The sequence below is a fragment of the Canis lupus genome, chromosome 19 (assembly GCF_011100685.1).
Source record: "Canis lupus familiaris isolate Mischka breed German Shepherd chromosome 19, alternate assembly UU_Cfam_GSD_1.0, whole genome shotgun sequence".
NCBI classification, from domain to species: domain Eukaryota; kingdom Metazoa; phylum Chordata; class Mammalia; order Carnivora; family Canidae; genus Canis; species Canis lupus.
In genome coordinates, this window is record NC_049240.1 from 39,534,938 (window position 1) to 39,556,302 (window position 21,365).

The 21,365-nt window shown below is 35.5% G+C and overlaps 1 protein-coding gene across 5 annotated transcripts in view; it reads right to left on the minus strand.

The window, feature by feature from the left end:
• Positions 1–21,365, minus strand: part of ZRANB3 (zinc finger RANBP2-type containing 3) — a 299,116-nt gene that overhangs the window by 47,781 nt on the left and 229,970 nt on the right. For all 5 annotated transcript variants that reach the window (XM_038565063.1, XM_038565064.1, XM_038565062.1 and 2 more), the window contains 4 exons: positions 10,859–10,978; positions 8,476–8,595; positions 5,378–5,557; positions 4,198–4,350 (listed from right to left, as the gene is read on the minus strand). In XM_038565063.1, coding sequence (XP_038420991.1) covers positions 4,198–4,350; positions 5,378–5,557; positions 8,476–8,595; positions 10,859–10,978 — 573 coding nt within the window. The remainder of the gene's footprint in view (positions 1–4,197; positions 4,351–5,377; positions 5,558–8,475; positions 8,596–10,858; positions 10,979–21,365) is intronic.

Consider the following 21,365-nt stretch of genomic DNA (forward strand, 5'->3'; position numbering starts at 1 on the left):
GCACTAAGCTCCTTGACACTGGTCAGGGAATGGAATGGAATTTTTGGATCTGACTCCAAAGCAAAGGCAACAAAACCCAAAAATAAATAAGCAGTGCTACACTAAACTGAAAAGCTTTTCCACATTGAAGGAAACCATCAACAAAATGAAAAGGCAATCTACTGAATAGGAGAATATATTTGTAAATCATATACCTGATAAGGGGTTAATATCAAAAATATATAAAGAACTCAACCAATAGCAGAAAAGCGAACAATTTAATTAAAAAATGGGCAGGAAATTTAGAGAGACATGTTTCCAAAGAAGACATACAGATGGAAAAAAAAAAAAAGAAGACATATAGATGGCCAGGAGGCAAATAACAAGATGTTCCATATCACTAATTATCAGGGAAATACCAATTGAAATCACTATGAGATATCACCTCACACCAGTTAGAATGGCTATTATCAGAAAGATAAGAAACAATAAGTCTTGGTGAGGATATGCAAAAAGGGAACGGATGTGTACTGTTGGTAGGAATGTAAATTGGTGGAGCCACTATGGAAAACAGTATGGAGGATCCTCAAAAAATTAAAAATAGAACTACAATATGATTCAACTATTCCACTTTTAGGTATTTATCCAAGGAAACAAAACCACTAATTTGAGAAGATATATGCCCCCCCTCCCCGTATATTCCTTGCAACATTATTTACCATAGCTAATAGCCAAGATCTAGAAGCAACCCAAATATCCACTGATGAATGGATGTATAAAGAAAATGGTGTGTGTGTGTATACACAGTTTACTACTACTCAGCTATAACAAAAAGGAACTCTTGCCATTTGCAACATGAATGGACCTTGAGGGTATTATGCTAAGTGAAATAATTTGGGCAGAGAAAGACAAATATCGTATGATTTTACTTAAATGTGGAGTCTATAAAAATACAAATTAAAGTAAAATAAACCAAGCTCATAGATGCAAAGAACACACTGGTGGTTGTCAGAAGGGGAAGGGAGGGCAGCCCCGGTGGCGCAGCAGTTTGGTGCCGCCTGCAGCCTGGGGTGTGATCCTGGAGACCCGGACTCGAGTCCCACATCGGGCTCCCTGCATGGAGCCTGCTTCTCCCTCTGCCTGTGTCTCTGCCTCTCTCTGTCTCTCTCTCTGTCTATGAATAAATAAATAAAATCTTTAAAAAAAAAAAAAAGAAGGGGAAGGGAGAGGGTGCATGGCTAAAATAGGTGAAGGAGGTTAACTGAATGGTGACCATGGGTAACAAGACTTACTGTGGTAATCACTTTGTAATGTATACAATATTGAACTATTATGCTGTATTTTACCTCAGTAAAAATGAAAAAATAAATATTTTCTGGTAAAAAAAAAAGATATGCATTGAAAAGTCTATGTGAAATAACACTAAACTGTGAAAAAAAAAAACACCTCACTTGGCAAAGAAAGATTTGGTAAAGATGATTGGGTGATTTTTTTAAAACTTTGTACAAAGATATATATTTTTCTTCAGACACACTTAAAAACAATAAATATATATATTTGTAGGAAGATGCATTTCAAATTCTTAATACTCATCTTAAAAATGAAGCCTTAAACCTAATTCAACAGTTAAGAACTTTTAGAGAATGAGCAGCTACAAATCATAGTTTTAGTTACATATTTTAAAAACATCTATTGGTTTTTTTTATAGACCAAAATATATAAACACTACCAAAAGGAAAGTAGTTTTTTAAACAAAGGAAAAAAGTCTTAATAGTAGTCCATCTATTTTTTTTTTAGCAATTTTTGACAGAATGCCATTCTAGTAACCATCATTCTAAAAAAGTACCTGCTCTCAAAATAAGAGACATAAAAAATTTAGTAACATTACACATAAAAACATGGTTTCTTCTTATGGAACTAAACTTTGCAGACCTTAATTGTATTCCTATAATATCTGATCAATTTTTTTCAAAAATTAAAATTAAATTCCCCTATATGGAATAAGTCACAAGAATAAAAGGTACAGCATAAAGCATATATAGTCAGTGACACTGTAATAGAAATACATGGGGACAGATAATAGCTACATTGTGGAGAACACAGTATAATGCATAAACTTTTCAAATCACTATCTTATATATCCAAACTAACAACATTGTGTGTCAACTATACTCAAAAACAAAACAAAACAAAACAAGACAAAACACCATTAAACTCTCTCTCTCACACCATATTGTACCAAAAGGGCTAGAAGAAAAAACCAGTCTGGATGACTATAAACTTTCCTAATGTATAATTTCTTAGATTATATATGGCCTGTGACAGTATTTGTAATTATACAGAGACATACTCACCATTCAAAATTTACAAATACTGTAATTCTTCTTCTTTTTTAAAATAAAATATTTCTATTGAAGTTGCTATTACATTTTTTACCCATCCTTCTAGATAAAATCAGTATTACAAGTGTAATATGTTTTCTTCCAATCTATGTTTATATATTTGATTAAATATACATATATATTCGTAAATACCTAATATTATTTGTATGTATGTGCTATGCATTTAAAAAATAATTTTATGTTTTCAAAATCTGGTCATGTTAAAACATATAAATCTATCCAATCATGTTAACTTCTAAATGGTATCTTAAGATAATTTAAGTATTAGTCATTTTCCTACTGATAAGTATTTTGGTTGTTTCCAATATAGCATTCCATAAACTGATTCAATAAATATCCTGTACATGTATCCTTATACCCATGGGTAAGAAGATATTTTTAGAAATGGAACGATTTGGTTGGAGGGCATTTCCAACTTTACCGGATATTGCCTAATTGTTCTTCCAAGGAGTTAACAACAATTTATACTCCTCCCCAGCAGTTTATTAGGGTTTGGTATATAAAATGTTCCTAACATTTTTGGTATGTCATGTATTTTCAATGTTGCCAGTCTAGTAGGTGTAAAGTATGGTATTAGTGTAGTTATTTTAAAAGTATTTTGCATGTTGGAAGGACAAAGCTACCGAGCAAATACGATGATGATGTCAGGAACCAGAGTTCTTATTGTTGGATAAGGGAAACATAAATACTTACACTCGCTGAGATATGTAGAGAAGGTAAAAAAGAACCTGGTGGTCCTGGATGTGAACTGGAGAGTTAGAGTGAATTTATGAACTAAAAATGCACACATACATATTAATCTAGCCATGCAAAAATGTATGTATGCGTGCAAAAATAGCACACATTAATAGTAACTGCATCCTCAAGTTCTAGTGATATTTTTCTTAAATGAGGAAAAATAAAGTTCATCTTTACAGAAGAATGCCAGCTAATAAATACAGAAGCAAAGATAAAATTATAAAAACCACTATCTCAAAACTGATTCAGACAAAGATCATAGTGAATGCTAAGACCACGAGATGAAAGGTTTTGGAAACAGGACAGCCACATAATCTCAAAGCACCACGCTACAGATTACTTAATAATTGTCAAGGGAAAAACCTGCCTTTACAGTTTGCCTTATCTTGGTGAGATAGAGCTTCTTTCTGTGCTTATTGGCTATTCAGGTGTCCTCTAATGCTCACATTCTTGGCTTATTTTCCTGGTGGCTTGTTTGTGTTTTACTAACTTGTATTAATTCTTATATACTGTGGAAATTGTAATACAAATATCTTTACAGAGTCTGTGACCTGTCTGTGTTACACTTTGTGGCCAATGTAACATTTTTCCCTGTCCTCTGGATCATAAATATAGCCACCTACATTTTCTTCTGAAGGCTTGATTCTACTGAGCTTGCTTTTCTAAGGACAATAGTGAGCATGGCATGTGACTGTTGGAAGATACAAAGCCACTGGTGCAGCCTCCTCTCAGTGTCATCTTGCGGTTCTAAGAGATTTTCCAGCTGTATGTGGAGCTCCTTTCAACAAGATAAACAATTTAAATTTGCTATTTTAAAAAATAAATGATAGGGGCACCTGGGTGGCTCAGTCAGTTAAACACCTGCCTTAGGCTCAGGTCATGATCCCATTGAGCCCGCATTGGGTTCCCTGCCCTACAGGGAGCCTGCTTCTTCCTCTCCCTCTGCCTGTCCCTCCCCCTGCTTGAGCTCTCTCTCTGTATCAAATAAGTAAATACAATCTTATAAAAAATTAAAAATAAATGATATAGTTTTAGGATATTAAAAAATAAAAAAAAAGAGTTTGTCATATAATCTTACATGAGTGAACAAAATTTCATTCTTGAGCTCTTCGCAGCTTTCACTCGGAATCCAAGCTTCAGCGAACTGCAGGAAATCCCATTTTTCCTTATCACCTTCCTCAGCCTGAAGCTGTTCCTTCCTACCATTCAGTGTGCTCCCTGTGACTTGTGTCTGTAAGATGAAGAAGCAGATGAATTTTACTAAAGTTCTCTCACAGCTGACAATTACTAAGCAGTGATTTTATTTTGCACTTAAACCATGAACAATTCACAAAAGAAACTCTTAGTGTTTCAACCTATCATGGACTTTGGTAATAAAATTTTTCAAAATTACAACCAAATTACCAAATCGACGATTCCTATACTTAATGAGGAAAATGTCTAACTAGAGAAGTTATACTATTCGCTTTTCTTATAAAAACTTTTATTCTAATATTTATAAACTCTGAAATTGAACCCACATGACTGGCCATTTTGAAACTTTATACTCAGTGCTTGAAAAACAACCTCTAATAATTAGTCAAATCCTTTCTATAAATACCCCCCAAGTTCGGGAGAAGAGACAGTTGAGTGGATAGAGCAAGGAGTGTCCCTCATACCCTTTCTGGAGTCCTGGTACAGGCTGTCCTCTGTCCAAAATTAGCAGGGAACTCAATCCGTCTGAGTAAGAATTTATTTTTACCTTACAAAAAGGACTTGGAGGGATCCCTAGGTGGCTTAGTGATTTAGCACCTGCCTTTGGCCCAGGGCATGATCCTGGAGTCCTGGGATGGAGTCCCACATTAGGCTCCCTGCATGGAGCCTGCTTCTCCCTCTGCCCGTGTCTGTCTGTCTGTCTCTTTCTCTCTTTGTGTGTGTCTCTCATGAATAAATAAATAAAATCTAAAAAAAAAAAAAAAGGACTTGGAGTTTGACAGTGTTATGGTTCCTTGCTACCTCATCCTCTTCTGCCCTCTAAAATGGTAGATGAAGACCTCAAAATATAGTAAGAACATACATAAATTCATATCTCTCCCTTATTATAGAGGATAGGTATGATACTACCAACTGATGACTTTTTTAACATTGGTCCCTATCAGCATCACTATCTTAGTGTGCTTGGATATCCTTTGCCTGAAAACATTACAACTCAGCCTCTTAATTTATGTAGGCTCTGCATAATGAGTAAGTTGGTAACTTGGTTTGAATTCAAGCTTTACCTTTCGATTCAACATCCCCCACATAAGGGTGTCTAGAGTCCCATTTGCAACAAGGTAGTGAATATTCACAGAGCTGCACTGTCCAATTCGGTGAGCACGGTCTTCTGCTTGTTTTATATGTCCAGGGTCCCAATACAGCTCAGCAAATACAACATAAGTTGCAGCAGTAAATGTCAAACCCTAAGCAAAATAAAGAAAAGAAATTGAGATTCAAATAAACAGAATGTAACATAGAGCCAGATATAATAAAGTCTTCCTGATCATGTTAAATGAACAAGAGAAAGCTGAAGGACTTAAAAACAAATCAGTCTTTTGTTTTAAGTCAAATTAAGAAAATTTAATTCATGAAAGGCAAATGAAGACTGCTTATTGCAAATGGCCAGGTAAACTACAAAAAACATATTTAAAAGGTATTTCAATATTTCAAGTCAGTTTGATGGAGATATATATATATATATATATATATATATATATATAAACAAAATCACTTTATCCTCTGATCAGGACTGGATTCACATTACCACTGGAAAATCTAATAAAATGCATTATAAATGAGAATATAATTTCCAACACATGGTATCCATAGCAACTAGGCAGTCAGCAATGACTTGCTCTATTCATTTAATTCATAGTGTTGTTCTATAAAGCAAGAAAATAATGTCTCCAGTCACACTGTTCTCTTCCTATGAAATTTCTCATGTTACATCTCAAGCACCTTTAAGTTTATTGGCTTATATTTCAATATATATAACACAACCGAATTTCTTCTGCAGCAATTGCATTTTACATGAGTTTGAAATAATGTCATTAATAAGTATTAACTAAGTCTTGTCTTATAATCACCATATGAAAAATAATGCAAATCTCAAACTAAGAATGTGTCCAAAACAGCATGATTTTGAAGTTTAAAGGCTGGGTGAAATGCGAACCATGCTTAAGCCATTGCCACATAGTAGTAAATGATGTTATGTGGTTGAAAGAAATACCTACCATCCTTTGAGAGAATCAATCTAATCCATGCTGTTGTTCACATGCACTGAAACTTCTTTCAGTGAATGACCTTTGTGACTTGCATGCTGTTATTTTGATATAACCTTAACCTAAAATATTTTTATATCACATAACAATATCATACTAGCATTCATTAAATGGTGGCATTAGTTCTCAGGCTGAAAAATTCACTAAAGATCCATCACTTTGGAACACAAGTTAGAAGTGATAGAAACATGGTGAACCCAGCCACCATCAAACTCAACTGTGCTGTTATTTAGGACAGGAAATACCACAAAATATTAGAGATGATGCTGGAAAATAAGAAGTAGTATTTAAAGAGGGATGAACACCTTTAAGTGTGTTAGAAGCATCATATAACCATATAAGAATAAAGTAGGGAAATAGGCTGGCAAGACCCACATGCCTCTAAGATACTACTAAACTACAATGGAAGATTCACAGCCCCAAGAACAAAGTCTTTTGTACTTTCCTTTATTCCTATGAACATACTACTGTTCAAGTATATGAGTTTTGAATTATACCAGGTCTTTGGGAATACAGTCTTGAATAAAATATGGGTGGCCTATACAATTTTAATTTCAGAAAGTCTTTTATCAAGCCACCCCTAGATCCTCCTGCCTGGCTTCCTTCTGCTTTTCTTCTCCCATGCTATGAGTACTCCATTTCTAATTTTAAGTTCTTTTTGAGATATTCTCTCTGGCTGGATTATTTTAACAGATATAATACTCAGACTACTTAGAGGTTTAATCCAACATGAGGGAAATGTTGAGACAACCCTCCTTTTGGTTATAACTCCTGGTGAGTTCTAGAACTTCTTTTTCATCATAGAGCTATTTTCTTTATATAATTTTATAGACATCAATTAGCTGGCTAAAACCAATCTTTGGCTCTGGTTCAGATTCCAGTGTCTACAGAAGATGCCAGATACGCTATATACCAGGTTGGATGCACAGCAATATGTTCAATAATTTTTCCCTATGTTAAATACCCTGGCTTAGACATTTATATCAAAATACTGTAGAATGTTAGTAGAAAAAAGTCCAGAAGAATCTCCCTTACATAGTGTGGCAGAGACTGGTATTGTCTTTCATAACAGCTAGTCAGCTCTGTTTTCTTTGTAACATAACACCTGAGTTTTAATGTGACTAGACAAAATAAAGGCTACTTTCCCCAGCTTCCCTTGAGGTTAGTTGTAACCATGGGGCAACCTGCAGGTGAATGAGATGAAGCATTCCTTTCTCCAGTTGGCAGCCTAGATTGCAAATATGATGGAGGAACTCTAGCAGCTCTCTTAAATTAGAGATACCTGCTTGGAATGGTAAAGCAGAAAGCCAGGAGAGGCTTATGTCCTAAGGATCTTGTGGAACTACCATGCGCACCTGGGAAGGTCTACATGAAAGAATAAAACTTTGTGTATTTGAGTCATTCTTAATTTGGGTTTTCTTTTCTTTTTCTTTTTTTTTTTCTTTTTTCTTTTTGGAAAAGAGAGAGAGAGCACAAGCAGGGGGAGTAGCAGAGGGAGGGGGATAAGCAGGCTCCCTGCTGAGCAGGGAGCCCGATGGGATGCGGGGCTCAATTCCAGGACACTGGGATCATGACCTGATCCGAAGGCAGATGTTTAACCCACTGAGCCACCAAGGGGCCCCTAATTTGGGTTTTCACATACTTGCAGCCAAACCCAATCCTAAGGGTCAAGCCTGGCGTGCTGCATAAAAAGTTCTCAGACGGAAGAGTTCTCTTCCCTCAGGCTACCTTTCCTCATAGGTTCTAGTAAAACCAATCAAATAAGGTAAGTGCTATAAGAAATGAAAGGAAAATTGTATGCAAATGCAAAGTAAGAAAAAAGGTCATGCAAAAGTATTACAATCAAATTAACTACACTCATCTAGGAAATTCTTTCCTTGAAAATTTAGGAAGATTTGAGTCAGATGTGTTGAGGTCTCCTTCTATTATGCTTTCTAGCACTCTCCAAAGTAGAATACTTATTACACCTTTATCTTGATATAAAGTTATAATTATAGTTAATGATCTTTTTATTATCTTAATGATATTTCATTATTAAGTTCACACCAGAAATTTCTTACCTGGCCAGCAGCCTGAATGCTTAGGATAGCCACACGAGTATCGGGATCCTTCTGAAACTGATTAACTAGATGTATTCTTTCTGAAGATGGAACACTTCCGTCTATCCTAATGTAGCGAGTCTAGTATCAACAAGGGAAATGGCAAAATTAGCACAAATCCCTATCCACCCAACTCATTTTATGTATTTAATACCTTATTTTTATGCTCACATATCAATACAGAAATGGGTTAAGATAAAAGGTTAGTAAATGTTATATAAGAAGTATCTTAAAAAAAAAAAAAAAAAAAAAAAGAAGTATCTTAACCAAATTTCTCAATAGCTTCTTATAACAATTCCATATTTTTAAATCTTTTAATCTACTTGAGGATAGGCTCTATGTCTAATTCATCCTCATACCATCAATGCCAAGTTTGATACCTTGTATAAAACAGAGGCTCCATAAATCATCACTGAATTAAGCTAATATCTTTAGTAAAATTCTGTGTAAATTCACATGCTAACTTTAAAGTTACAGATTCACTGATTCCAAAGTAAAAATAAAGCCAAACAGGGGAAAAGGGAGAAAAGAGGATTCTACCCACATTATTAAGGATTCATGAAGTGTAGTGCATTTACTTCTGAAATATCCCAATATTAACTGGGAAAAGATCTTTTTTAGTATACCATTCGAATTCTTTTTTTTTTTTCATTCCTCAACTTAACAGAAATAAGTGATAAGGTCACTCCCATTGAGTTGGGGAAATCAAGACATTCACACACATTTCTAAAAAAGTAGGAAAACATTAAGTGCTAAGCTGAACAGTGCTGTCTTCTAGGAATTATTCGGGTTAGGAAAAGAGAACAATCAGTGTGTGTTAGGGCAGCTAAAAAGAACTCATTACTCAACTTTCTAAAATTCACTATGAGTCTTGAATTTCAAAGTCTCATTTATATATGGACTTCTATGGAAAACGTAGCCTTATATAGGTGAGACAGACAAATATTCACTTTCATAAGGAAATAGTCAAGTTAATCATTAAATAGAATGTCCCATATTAACTTTCTATGTCTTCACAGACAGATATACATTGATCATTGATCCATTTAATATCCAATAAGGAAGCTTATAAATTCTTCCAACAGTCTTTCTAAAGAAAACACACATTATCAGGCTAGGGAGATTGGGAGAAATTCACTTCCAACCCATGGCTGCCTACCATTTTTAACTGTTAGTGATGTTAAATGGGATTCTAAACACATCAGCAAAGCAGAAGCGGGGAGAAGAGACTGCTATACTTAGAATAGATCCTGGTAGTTTTAAAGTTTTAAGTTTAATGGAATCAGAGTAAGAAAATATTATGAATCTAATTTTATTGCCCAACCATTTAAAAAATATTTCTAAGGTTACTTAACTCTTCCTCAAAAGTCATTTTAAAGATATGATATGATAATCAATGTGAGAGCATCTTTTCATGGATAGTACTTTATTGTATTATATTATCATAAATCTTTGTATGAAGGAAACACTAGAATTACTTCTTGGGCAATGTTAATAAACATACTGGCAAACACTCAAAAAATATACACAAAGTTTTAAAAAACACAGCTTAATTCCTGCATTTAAAAATCTATCTACACAGACAAGTGGTTTTACTGCTACATGTATATTAAGCTCACATAATCTGTCAGGAAATTCCTTCTGGTTGTTCCTGAGCATCTCTAAAAGCCCTCAGCACATAAAGAGAGAGGACAGATTTAAACTCTAAAAAGAAAAAATCGCAGATGCTGTCACAGATAAGACTGTTGGGGAATTAGGTGAACCTAAGAAAATGAAGTAAGGCCAATAGGTTCGGGGAGCTTACCTGAGAAACGTATGAGACTGTACCTGGCCCATATGTTTCAAACTCATCTGTATTATATCTTATTCTAAATCATACTCTACAGAGTATGCTATCTGGAAGTTTAAAAGGTGTAACAGCAGCTGAGTACTAAAACTGGATGAATTCATTCTGTTTCCCCTCGACATTATCCATATTCTAAGGCTGCTGCCTTGCAGGTAAAGAAAAATTTTAATTTTTAACTGCCTACATCAGTCTCAAATGGTATATCCAATAACAATAATGGATTTCACAATATAGCCTATCAAGTCAGCATATTTTAATCAATCCAGAAAATTACATCAGTGGAAAATTATAAGTCTGGAATAAAAGAAAGAGTTTAATGTATATCATTAACATAATAGTAATATAATGTTAGTATAATTTATAAGAAAAATCTAATAATAATTAATGTATCATTTAAGCAAGGCCATAAAAACCCCTCAATTACAAGACTACAATTGATGTTTAGTGTATTAAAAATCTCCATTCTAGAAAGAATTTTATAGAAAAGTGATAACATACCTTGCTTTCTATGACTGCTTCTGTACAAGCTTGGAGCATGCTTAAATGATGAGCAAAAACCAGAAATTTAAGTGAATCATTCTGAAGCATCATCTTAATATAGTCCTTTACGGCACCTGCCTAAATATTAAAAGTTAAACTTTATTAACAGTATATAATTTTTTATTAAAAAATCATATCACTTTATTTTCACAAAGCAAGAAAAACTTTTTAAAAGTCAAAAATTTCTATGACCTTTCAACTGCTCTGTTCTCTAGGTAGCCTATGGAAATACAGGTTCACATCTAAGGGGAAACTGGAAAAAGAGACACAAGAGAGGGAAAACAAAGACAAAAAAATCCAACAACTTGGGAAGTAAAGAAACTTCTCATTCCACAACAAGAATGAGAAGACAAAGTTTCTTTCCTTTTTTTTTTTTTTTTTGAAGATAAAGTTTCAATGGAAAATAGGAGGCTGTGGCCAAAAAAGGGGTTGGTGGTTTTGTTTAGAAGGTAATTTTCAAAAAAGCTCATATAAAAGACTAAGTGGAATAGGGTTAAGGAGGAAATGATGAATAGCATTTTTTTGAAAGAGAAAACTAAAAAATAAGAAAGCTGAGACCAGAGCCTAAGGATTAAGGAAAATTGATTGATTCATTTTTTAAAAAGATTTTATTTTATTTATTTATTCATGAGAGACAGAGAGACAGAGAGAGAGAGAGAGAGAGACATAGGCAGAGGGAGAAGCAGGCTCCTGCTCTCTGGATATGACCGAGATCATATCTGAGCTCTGGGATCACAACCTGAGCCAAATGCAGACGCCCAACCACTGAGCCACCCAGGCACCTCTCATTCATTTTTTTTTTTAAACTAAAAAACTTCAGTACATTTAAAAACAGGCCATTTAAAATGTAGACAGGCTAAGAGAAATGGAAAATGAGGGAATTTAGCTTGTCTCCAGGATGGAGACGTTTGTAGACGAGACTGGAGTGATGGGATGAAGCTAATAGGAGGGAGGTTTGAGAGCACAGGGGGACTTATGAAGAAAGGAGAGGTAGAAAAGAGAAAATGTGGTAAAAAGGAAAAAAATCAAGAAAGCTCAGAATAAAAAGACTTTTCTTAGTTAACTTGAGGACAAGTTACCTATTAAGAGTAAGACTATGAGGTGAATTAAATAGGAATTAAATTTAAAGCATCAATTAAATCTAAAACATGAATATAGTCTTAAAAAATAACTACTTATAACTTGTAACTTAAAAAATAGCTACTCAGAAATTTAGGGAAAAGAGAGCAATTGAATACATTTGAACCTAGACTCCCTCTCAATGCTGTATTTAAAAGATAGCAAAGTGTACACTGACAAAGAGAACTGCAGAGGGATCATTAGCAACAAAACTTTGGAAACTAGGGGTACCTGGGTGGTTCATTCGGTTAAGCGGCCAACTCTTGATTTCTGCTCACGTCATGATCTCAGAGTTGTGAGATCGAGACCTGTGTAGGGCTCTACGTTCAATGGGGAATCTGCCTGAGATTCTCTCCATCTACCACTCCCCTCCACTCATGCAGCTTCTCTCTCTCATATAAATAAATGTTAAAGAAAAAACAAAAATAAAACTTTGGAAATGAAAATTTAGTTTAGTAAATGATTTGCCAACCTAACAGCTCCTAAGGTGACAATATGGAAAGTTGAGAAGCCTGTGGTTTAGAATACAGTAACATAAAAAGGCTTAGGAAATGGTGCAAGGGGAAGTGAGGTTGGGGGTGTGGCGACAACAGGAGGATTGGTCAAAAGAATATTTAAGTAGCTGATTATGTGTAACACTGATCTATATCCTTTCTGCACCTACTCCACACAACAGAGTACTTCTCCAACCTACCCTGGCAAAAAGAAAGATTTATTTTCTGGAGAGGGTAAAACAGAAGGTATCTTGATAAAGGAATCATCCATTGATGGTAGGCTATCCTACAAAAATCATAGGAATTAAATAAAAGTTACATAATAAATGCTGAGGTCTGCCTTCTCCCTCAGTCTTCTTATCCTCCCATATCCCCCAAAAGATAAAGAGGCTTATGCCTTCTACACAGGAGAGAAGAATCATATAAAATGATTGCTTTCTAGGGAATCAGACAACCCAAGGAGAAAAGACTAAAGATTCTGATATTGAGAGTTCCTCAACAAGACATCCAGTCAGATCACCCTTTACTGAAGGCCATATTCTAAGCCATATCCATGTATAGAGTTTCTAGTCAGTGTAACTAGAAGAGATTATATTTATAAAACAATAGGATGCTCAAAAAAGAAATGATTAAGGGGGAAGGAGAGGGAAGTACTCTTGGAAATTAAAAGTTTAATAACAGAAATTAAAAATTCACAGGTTGTGAAGCTGAAAAAGTCTTCTGGGAAGTAGGTGAAAAATAATAGGGTAAATATAAAAGTATATGAAAATTAGAGGGCCAAACCAAAAGGGCAATGTTTTGGAATAATAAAATTTCTAGAAACAACAGAGAAAATAGGAAAGAAAATAAACAGAGAAACAGAAAAAGTTTTACAGAACTTAAGAGCTTGAGTTTCCAAAGTGGAAAATGGAATAGGTCCTCTGAGGATCCCTCACAATGGATGAAAATGGACCCAGAAAATGGGATTGCAAGGTCCATCATCATGAAATTTTAGAACACTGGGGACAAAGAAATAATTCTATAAGCTTCCAGGGAGTGGAGGAAAAGAATTAAAATAGAATAAAAGCTCTGAAGTGCACTGAATTACTCAACATCAGTACTAGTAATTCTGAGAGAAAATTATTTCTAAGAATTTATACCGAGCCAAATTAAAAATCAATTATAAATGTAGAATAAAGCCATTTTCAAGGATGCAGAGACTCAAATAATTGATGACAGCTAAAATCACAAAGCAAGCAGTAATACAAACCAAGAAGCAATATAAACATGTTGCTGAGGGATTTGAAGTAAATACTAAAAAACAAAATAAAACAGCTAACAGAACAGAAAGTGGTTGCCTCTGGGGAATAACTTGAGAATATTTATTTTTTGAAATAGCTGTTTTTCCTCATTAAACTATGATCATATTTAGCTTTGCTAATAATAAAAAAAATTTAAAGAAAGGTATTTCCAAATTGAAAAATACCTATTTAAAATTAATGCACATGACTATGAAGTCATGACTATTTTGCAAGTTATATTTTGTATGTATAAATTTTCCAAACAATAGAAATTCATCATACAGTGAAACTGGAGGCCATTAAGAACTTTAGCCTTGGATTTCAATGCCTCGGAAAGTGAAATGAAGTCCTCTCAAAATAAGAAACTATAAATTCCAGATATGTTGCTATGGTAACTGAACCACTTTAATAAACCGCTCGTTTGACTAAAGAGCTGTATTTACTGTGATAAGTCTTTCAAAAAACACATGTCAAGCTGGAGTATTTTTAAGGTACATTTATTGACCATCCATTGCAGACTCAAATTATACAATCACTGTACCCCAAGTCTCAGATGAGTGGCAAGCTATTTCTGCCAGAGTCCCCTCCACTGATACCATCCCTTCCTCATTACAAACAGAACTGCTGATGCCAAAGCCCAAACCTCCTGTTCCCCACTCTTTCTAATCACTGATTTAGAAAGGCTTATGGTTAATATTAATATTATAAAGTTCAATTATATAATGCACTAAACACTCTCTTGGGACTAGCCTGGTAACTTAATGATCATTGTGACCTTGCTTCCTATGAGAATGAGAACCAAAATATTCAGGTAACAAATAAACTTTAGGATTTTTCTTAGGTTCTTAGAATGGGATTGCAAATCCATGAAGGCAAGAGAAACAAAAGCAAAAATGAACTATTGGGACTTCATAAAGATAAGAAGCTTTTGCAAAGCAAAAGATACCGTCAACAAAACTAAAAGACAACCTACAGAATGGGAGAAGATATTTGCAAATGACCTATCAGATAAAGGGCTAGTATCCAAGATCTATAAAGAACTTATTAAACTCAACAGCAAAGAAACAATCTAATCATGAAATGGGCAAAAGACATGAAGAGAAATCTCACAGAGGAAGACATAGACATGGCCAACATGCACATGAGAAAATGCTCTGCATCACTTGCCATCAGGGAAATACAAATCAAAGCCACAATGAGATACCACCTCACACCAGTGAGAATGGGGAAAATTAACAAGGCAGGAAACAACAAATGTTGGAGAGGATGTGGAGAAAGAGGAACCCTCTTGCACTGTTGGTAGGAATGTGAACTGGTGCAGCCACTCTGGAAAACTGTGTGGAGGTTCCTCAAGAGTTAAAAATAGACCTGCCCTACGACCCAGCAATTGCACTGCTGGGGATTTACCCCGAAAATACAGATGCAGTGAAATGCCGGGACACCTGCACCCCGATGTTTATAGCAGCAATGTCAACAAGAGCCAAACTGTGGAAGGAGCCTCGGTGTCCATCGAAAGATGAATGGATAAAGAAGATGTGGTTTATGTATACAATGGAATATTACTCAGCCATTAGAAACGACAAATACCCACCATTTGCTTCGATGTGGATGGAACTGGAGGGTATTATGCTGAGTGAAGTAAGTCAGTCGGAGAAGGACAAGCATTATATGGTCTCATTCATTTGGGGAATATAAAAAATAGTGAAAGGGAATAAAGGGGAAAAGAGAAAAAATGAGTGGAAATATCAGAAAGGGAGACAGAACATGAAAGACTCCTAACTCTTGGAAACAAACTAGGGGTGGTGGAAGGGGAGGTGGGCAGGGGGTGGGGGTGACTGGGTGACGGGCACTGAGGTGGGCGCTTGACAGGATGAGCACTGGGTGTTATTCTATATGTTGGCAAATTGAACACCAATAAAAAATTTATAAAAAGAAAAAGAAAAAAAACATAATAGTCCTGGGGTGGGGGGAAAAGAGTGCATTTTAAAATGTACTATTCAAGCATGCTAATTTTATTCTAATTAGTACCGTCACTGCATTGTCATATTTTAAGCTACCTGAGCAGGATTTGCTTTCAAACTATCTTAAGTACAAATTAAGTTGGAATGGCAGGTCCTGATCAGCATTTTGGTTATGCTAGTTCAGGTTTTGTAGAAGTTGAAAAAATTTTTGTGCTCACAATTGTATTTTATTGAAACAGACTGTTAATAATGTGTCTGTTCAAGCTCTAAATTACATAACAAAGACTACACACTACATCTCATTTAAAGAAATACAGAAATGAAGGGAATATGTGCTAAAATTTCTTAAAATTTTTTTTAGTGAATAGGTATATATCATGCTTTTCGAAGTAAAAGTGCTTACTAAGAAAAACCTAAACTGCATTAAAGACCTGATGAGGGACACCTCAGGGATTCAGGACTTGATCCTGGGGTCCTGGGATCAAGTTCTGCATCGAGCTCCCTGCAGGGAGCCTGCTTCTCCCTCTGCCTGTGTCTCTGCCTCTCTCTGTGTGTCTCTCATGAATAAATAAATAAATAAAATCTTAAAAAAAAAAAAAGCCTGATGAAACTTACTTGATATTAAATTGTCAGCTTTTAATCAAATGATAGAAGGGAGAAATAACGAATGAAAAAAAAATCAAACGTGCACTATGACACAGACTCTCTCCTTGATCAAACATTAGTTTGGTTCAGTTAGTTTGTTCCCTTTAATTAGTTTAAATGGTTTTCCCAGGCCCTCTTGACGAGGCCTCAGCGTGTCCTGGCCAGGCCTACACAGCCCAGTCTCAGCAAGAATCCTGCAGAGTCCGTTTATCAAGAAAGCCTGTACCTTTGCTACCTGATCAACACTTGGTATCTGATCAAGTTCCTCACCCACTACTTACAATGTCTAAGTCCTTGGTCTTCCTTGAGCAAGAATCCTCCTGCCCTTAATGTCTCCTTTTAGTAATTTTGTATCCACTAACCCCTCTACCCCCAATCCTGCTCAGTGACTGACTATAAACCTCCACTGGTTCTTGTATTCAGAGTTGAGTGATTTCTCTCTACAACTGTAAAGGAGTTGACTTCTTTGCAATGATTTTGCCTGAAATCTTCCTTACCATTTTAATAACTATTGGAATGATTTTTTGTTTGTTTGTTTGTTTGTTTGTTTAGCTGCCACAAATTCCAGTTGAGGGAGTATGAACAAACAAGAAGCTCCTCCTTAAATTTGAAGTTCTTAGGCTCCAGAGCAAATGCAGTGTTATTTACATATGGGATGGCCAATGGGCTTTAAGGAAAGGTCTTCAGGCCCTTTTTAATCAACACATGGTGAATTGTGATTGATCTAAGCAAACCTAGCACTTCTATTCTTCATGCAAGTGATTCTGACTAATAAGAAATGGAAGAAGTCTGTAGGAGCCTTCTAACAAAATCCTGACAAGGGACTCTTTGGAAAGCTTTGTCTTGCTTTGGACATTACGGTCTATATTTAATCTAAGGAACTGCAGAAGCCACTTGGGGCTACTATTGAAGCCATCAAGAACACTCAGTGAACTACCATAGCCAAAGCAGAAAGACAAAAGAAGCTGGGTTCTTTACAGAAACAAACACAACCCCCCCCCCCAAAATACAATACCTTTCTTGAGATATAATTCATAGACCATTAAATTTGCCAATTTACAGTGTACATACAGTTCAATGGCTTTTAGTATATTCAGAGTTGTGCATCCATCACCATAGTTTTAGGATATTTGCATTATTCTAAAAAGAAACTCTACCTTTTAGCCATTGTATCCCCACCCTGGACTCTGTTTCACCCCTTGCTCTAGATAAACACTAATCTACTTTCTGTCTTTATGAATTGGACTATTTTGGACATTTCACATAAAATGAATAATATAATGTAATCTTTTGTGACTGGCTCTTTATTAGCAATATTTTTTAATTTAGCAAGTTTAGGAGAATTTTTAAAAAAGATTTTAATTTATTTATTCATGAGAGACACACACAGAGAGAGGCAGAGATACAGGCAGAGGGAGAAGCAGGCTCCCTGCGAGGAGCCTGATGTGGGAATCAATCCCAGGTCTGCAGGATCATGACCTGAGCCAAAGGTAGGCGTTCAATCACTAAGCCACCCAGGTGCCTTAGCAAATGTTTTCAATCCATATTATGACATGTATCAGTACCTAATTTCATTCTATTGCCAAGTAACATTCCATTGTATGGATATATCACATTTTATCTGTCCATTCCCAATCAATATCCTCTCTGCTTCTCATTTTTATACATTTATCTTGTTCACCTTATACTGCTTCTACTAATTTATCCGTGATAGTTGACCTATCTTTTATCCTTTAAAATGATCTTATAAGAGGAAAGGAAAGTGCAAAAGTAAAAGAGAATATGCATTGCTTATTCTCCCACCCACCCTCCCACCCACCCTCACAAAAGAAAGGCTAAGAATTTGTCTTCTGTAATCCCTTCCCCTTGCCCATGGTTCTTTCTTTTTTTTTTTTTTTTAAGATTTTATTTATTTATTCATGAGAGACAGACAGAGAGAGAGAGAGAGAGAGGCAGAGACACCGGCAGAGGGAGAAGCAGGCCCTATGCGGGGAGCCCGATGTGGGACTTGATCCTGAGTCCCCAGGGTCATGCCCTGGGCTGAAGGTGGCGCTAAACCGCTGAGCCACCTGGGCTGCCCCTGCCCATGGTTCTTAATTTAGAAACCGTATTATCAGCCCAAGAAGTATTTTCAAATCTGGTAGTAAATATTTTCAAATCCAGCAGACCTCCTTCAGAAGAAGAATGGAAGTTCCATACTATAATGTTAGTATGTTGCACAATTTCACTGAGCCCCATGACAAAATTTTCCCATAGAAAATAATAGTTTCACTTCCAAAGAAGGTTTAGGGGAACTACTGGAAGTGTTACTTTCTTATTTCTAGATATGTTTTTTTTCTCATTTCACTTAATTTTTGTTTTCATCATGATAAACATACCTCTCAATCCTTATTCCCTATATGTTCTCCATACCCCACACCCACCTCCCCTCTTGTAACCATCAGTTTGTTCTCTACATAGTTAAGAGTCTCTTTCTTGGTTTCTCTCGGTCTCTTTTCTTTTGCTTGTTTTGTTTCTTAAATTCCACATATGAGTGAGATCATATGGTATTTGTCTTTCTCTCACTGATTTATATTGCTTAGGATTATACTCTCTAGCTCCATCCATATCACTGCAAATGGCAACATTTCACTCTTTTTATGTTTGAATAACATTCGTGTGTGTATGTGTGTACCACATCTTCTTTATTAATTTACTGATGAACTACTTGGGCTACTTCCATAATCTGACTACCGGAGACAATGCTGCAATAAACATATGGGTGCATGTATCCCTTTGAATTAGTATTTCTGCATTTTTTGAGTAAATACCCAGTAGTGTGATTATTGGATCATAGGTAATTCTATTTTTATTTTTTTTAGACAAAACTCCATACTGTTTTCCAAAGTGGCTGTACTACTTTGTATTCCCACCAACAGTGCAAGAGGGGTCCTTTTTCTTCACATCTTCACCAACAGTTGTTGTTTCTTGTGTTCTTGATTTTAGCCATTCTGACAGGAGCATTTCCCTGATGATGAGTGATGTTGAGCATCTTTTCATGTGTCTATTAGTCATCTATACATCTTCTTTGGAGAAATGTCTGTTCATGTCTTCTGCCCATTTTTAAATAGGATTGTTTGTTTTTTGGGTATTGAGCTGTATCAGTTCTTCATATATTTTGGATACTAACCCTTTATTGGATATGTCACTTACAAATATCTTCTCCCATTCTGTTAGTTGTCTTTGAGTTTTGCTTATGGTTTCCTTCGCTGTGTGGAAGCTTTTTATTTTGATGTAGTCCCAATAGTTTATTTTTCCCTTTCTTTCCCTGGCCTCAGGAGATATATCTAGAAATATATTGTTATGGTTCCTCCTTTGTGGAAGATTAACTGACCATATAATTGTGAGTTTATTCTGGGTTTTCTGTTCTATTCCATTTATGTGTCTATTTTTGTGCCAGTACTATACTGTCTTGATTACTGATGCTTTGTAACATAAATTGAAATCTGGAATTGTGATACCTCCAGCTTTGTTTTTCTTTTTCAAGACTGCTTTGGCTATTCAGACAAATTTTGGGTATGTTTGGTCTAGCTCTGTGGAAAATGCTGTTAGCATTTTGATAGGGATTGCATTGGATCCGTGGATTTGAGTAGTTAGGAATTTTAACAATATTTGTTCTTCCAACCCATGAGCTTGAAAGGTCTTTCAGTTTTTTGTATCTTGAATTTCTTTTATCAATGTTTTATAGTTTTCAGAATACAAGTCTTTCACCTCTTTGGTTAAGTTTATTCCTAGATATTTTATTGTTTTTGGTACAATTGTAAATGGAACTGTTTTCTTAATTTCACTTTCTGCTGCTTCATTATTAGTGTATAGGAATGCAATAGGTATCTGTATACTGATTTTGTATACTACAACTTTTATTCTCTTATGAATATATCTGTAGATAGAAATCTAGCACTTCTGTTTTTTTAAGATTTTCTTTATTTATTCATGAGAGACAGAGAGAGAACGTGCGCGCGCATGAGAGAGAGAGAGAGAGATAGAGAGAGGGGCAAAGACACAGGCAGAGGGAGAAGCAGGCTCTGTACAGGGAGCCTAATGTGGAACTCAATCCTGGGACTCCAGAATCATGTCCTGGGTCGAAAGCAGGTGCTAAACCACTGAGCCACCCAGGGATCCCCTCAGTTCATCTAATTCTTTTAAAATTAAATTCAAGTTTAAAAAAAATTTCAGTTTCTTTCTAAACTTTACCTACTGGCCATGTCAATAAAGTGATCAAATTTATATTATCATAGCATAAGCATGAATAAATCTTATTTGGGTGTTAAAAATCATAACACATAGAACATATAAAATTTTAAATTCTAAATATTCTCCATGCTTGCACAAGGATGCTTAAAAATCACTAATAAGAAAAAGACACCACCTTAAACCCAGGGTCACTAACAGATATTAAATTTATTCAGTTATCCTACTGCAGTGATGGCCAAGTACATGTATTTTGGAGCCAGACTATCTGGGTTCAAATCCTGCCTCTATCATTTTCAATCTGAATCCTTGGCCAAGTCAGTCAAACTCTGTGTTTTAGTTTCTCCATCTTTAAAAGGGGCAAACAGTACCTATTCCTCAAGGAGTAGTGATGAGAGTTAAATGACTTAGTGCATAAAATATGCATGTAGTAGTGCTTGGACCATAGTATGCATTGTAAAAAGGTTAGCTCTTATTATTGCTGTATTTCCCCTAGCAAACTACAAAAACAACTTCAACCTTTAAATATTTTCCTCCATATCAGAACCCATGCTTATTGGCTTTCAAATGTCCCACTGCACAGAGAAAAGAGAATTCATCATCTGAAAATTTTTAGCTTTTGTTACTTTCACTCATCCTCATTTTCTTTCCCTTTGTAACAAGAGAGGTATTTCTTCTTTTCTCTAAGGCAAATCTCTTCACCTGTGATTCCAAACTTAACCATTCCTACTACCTC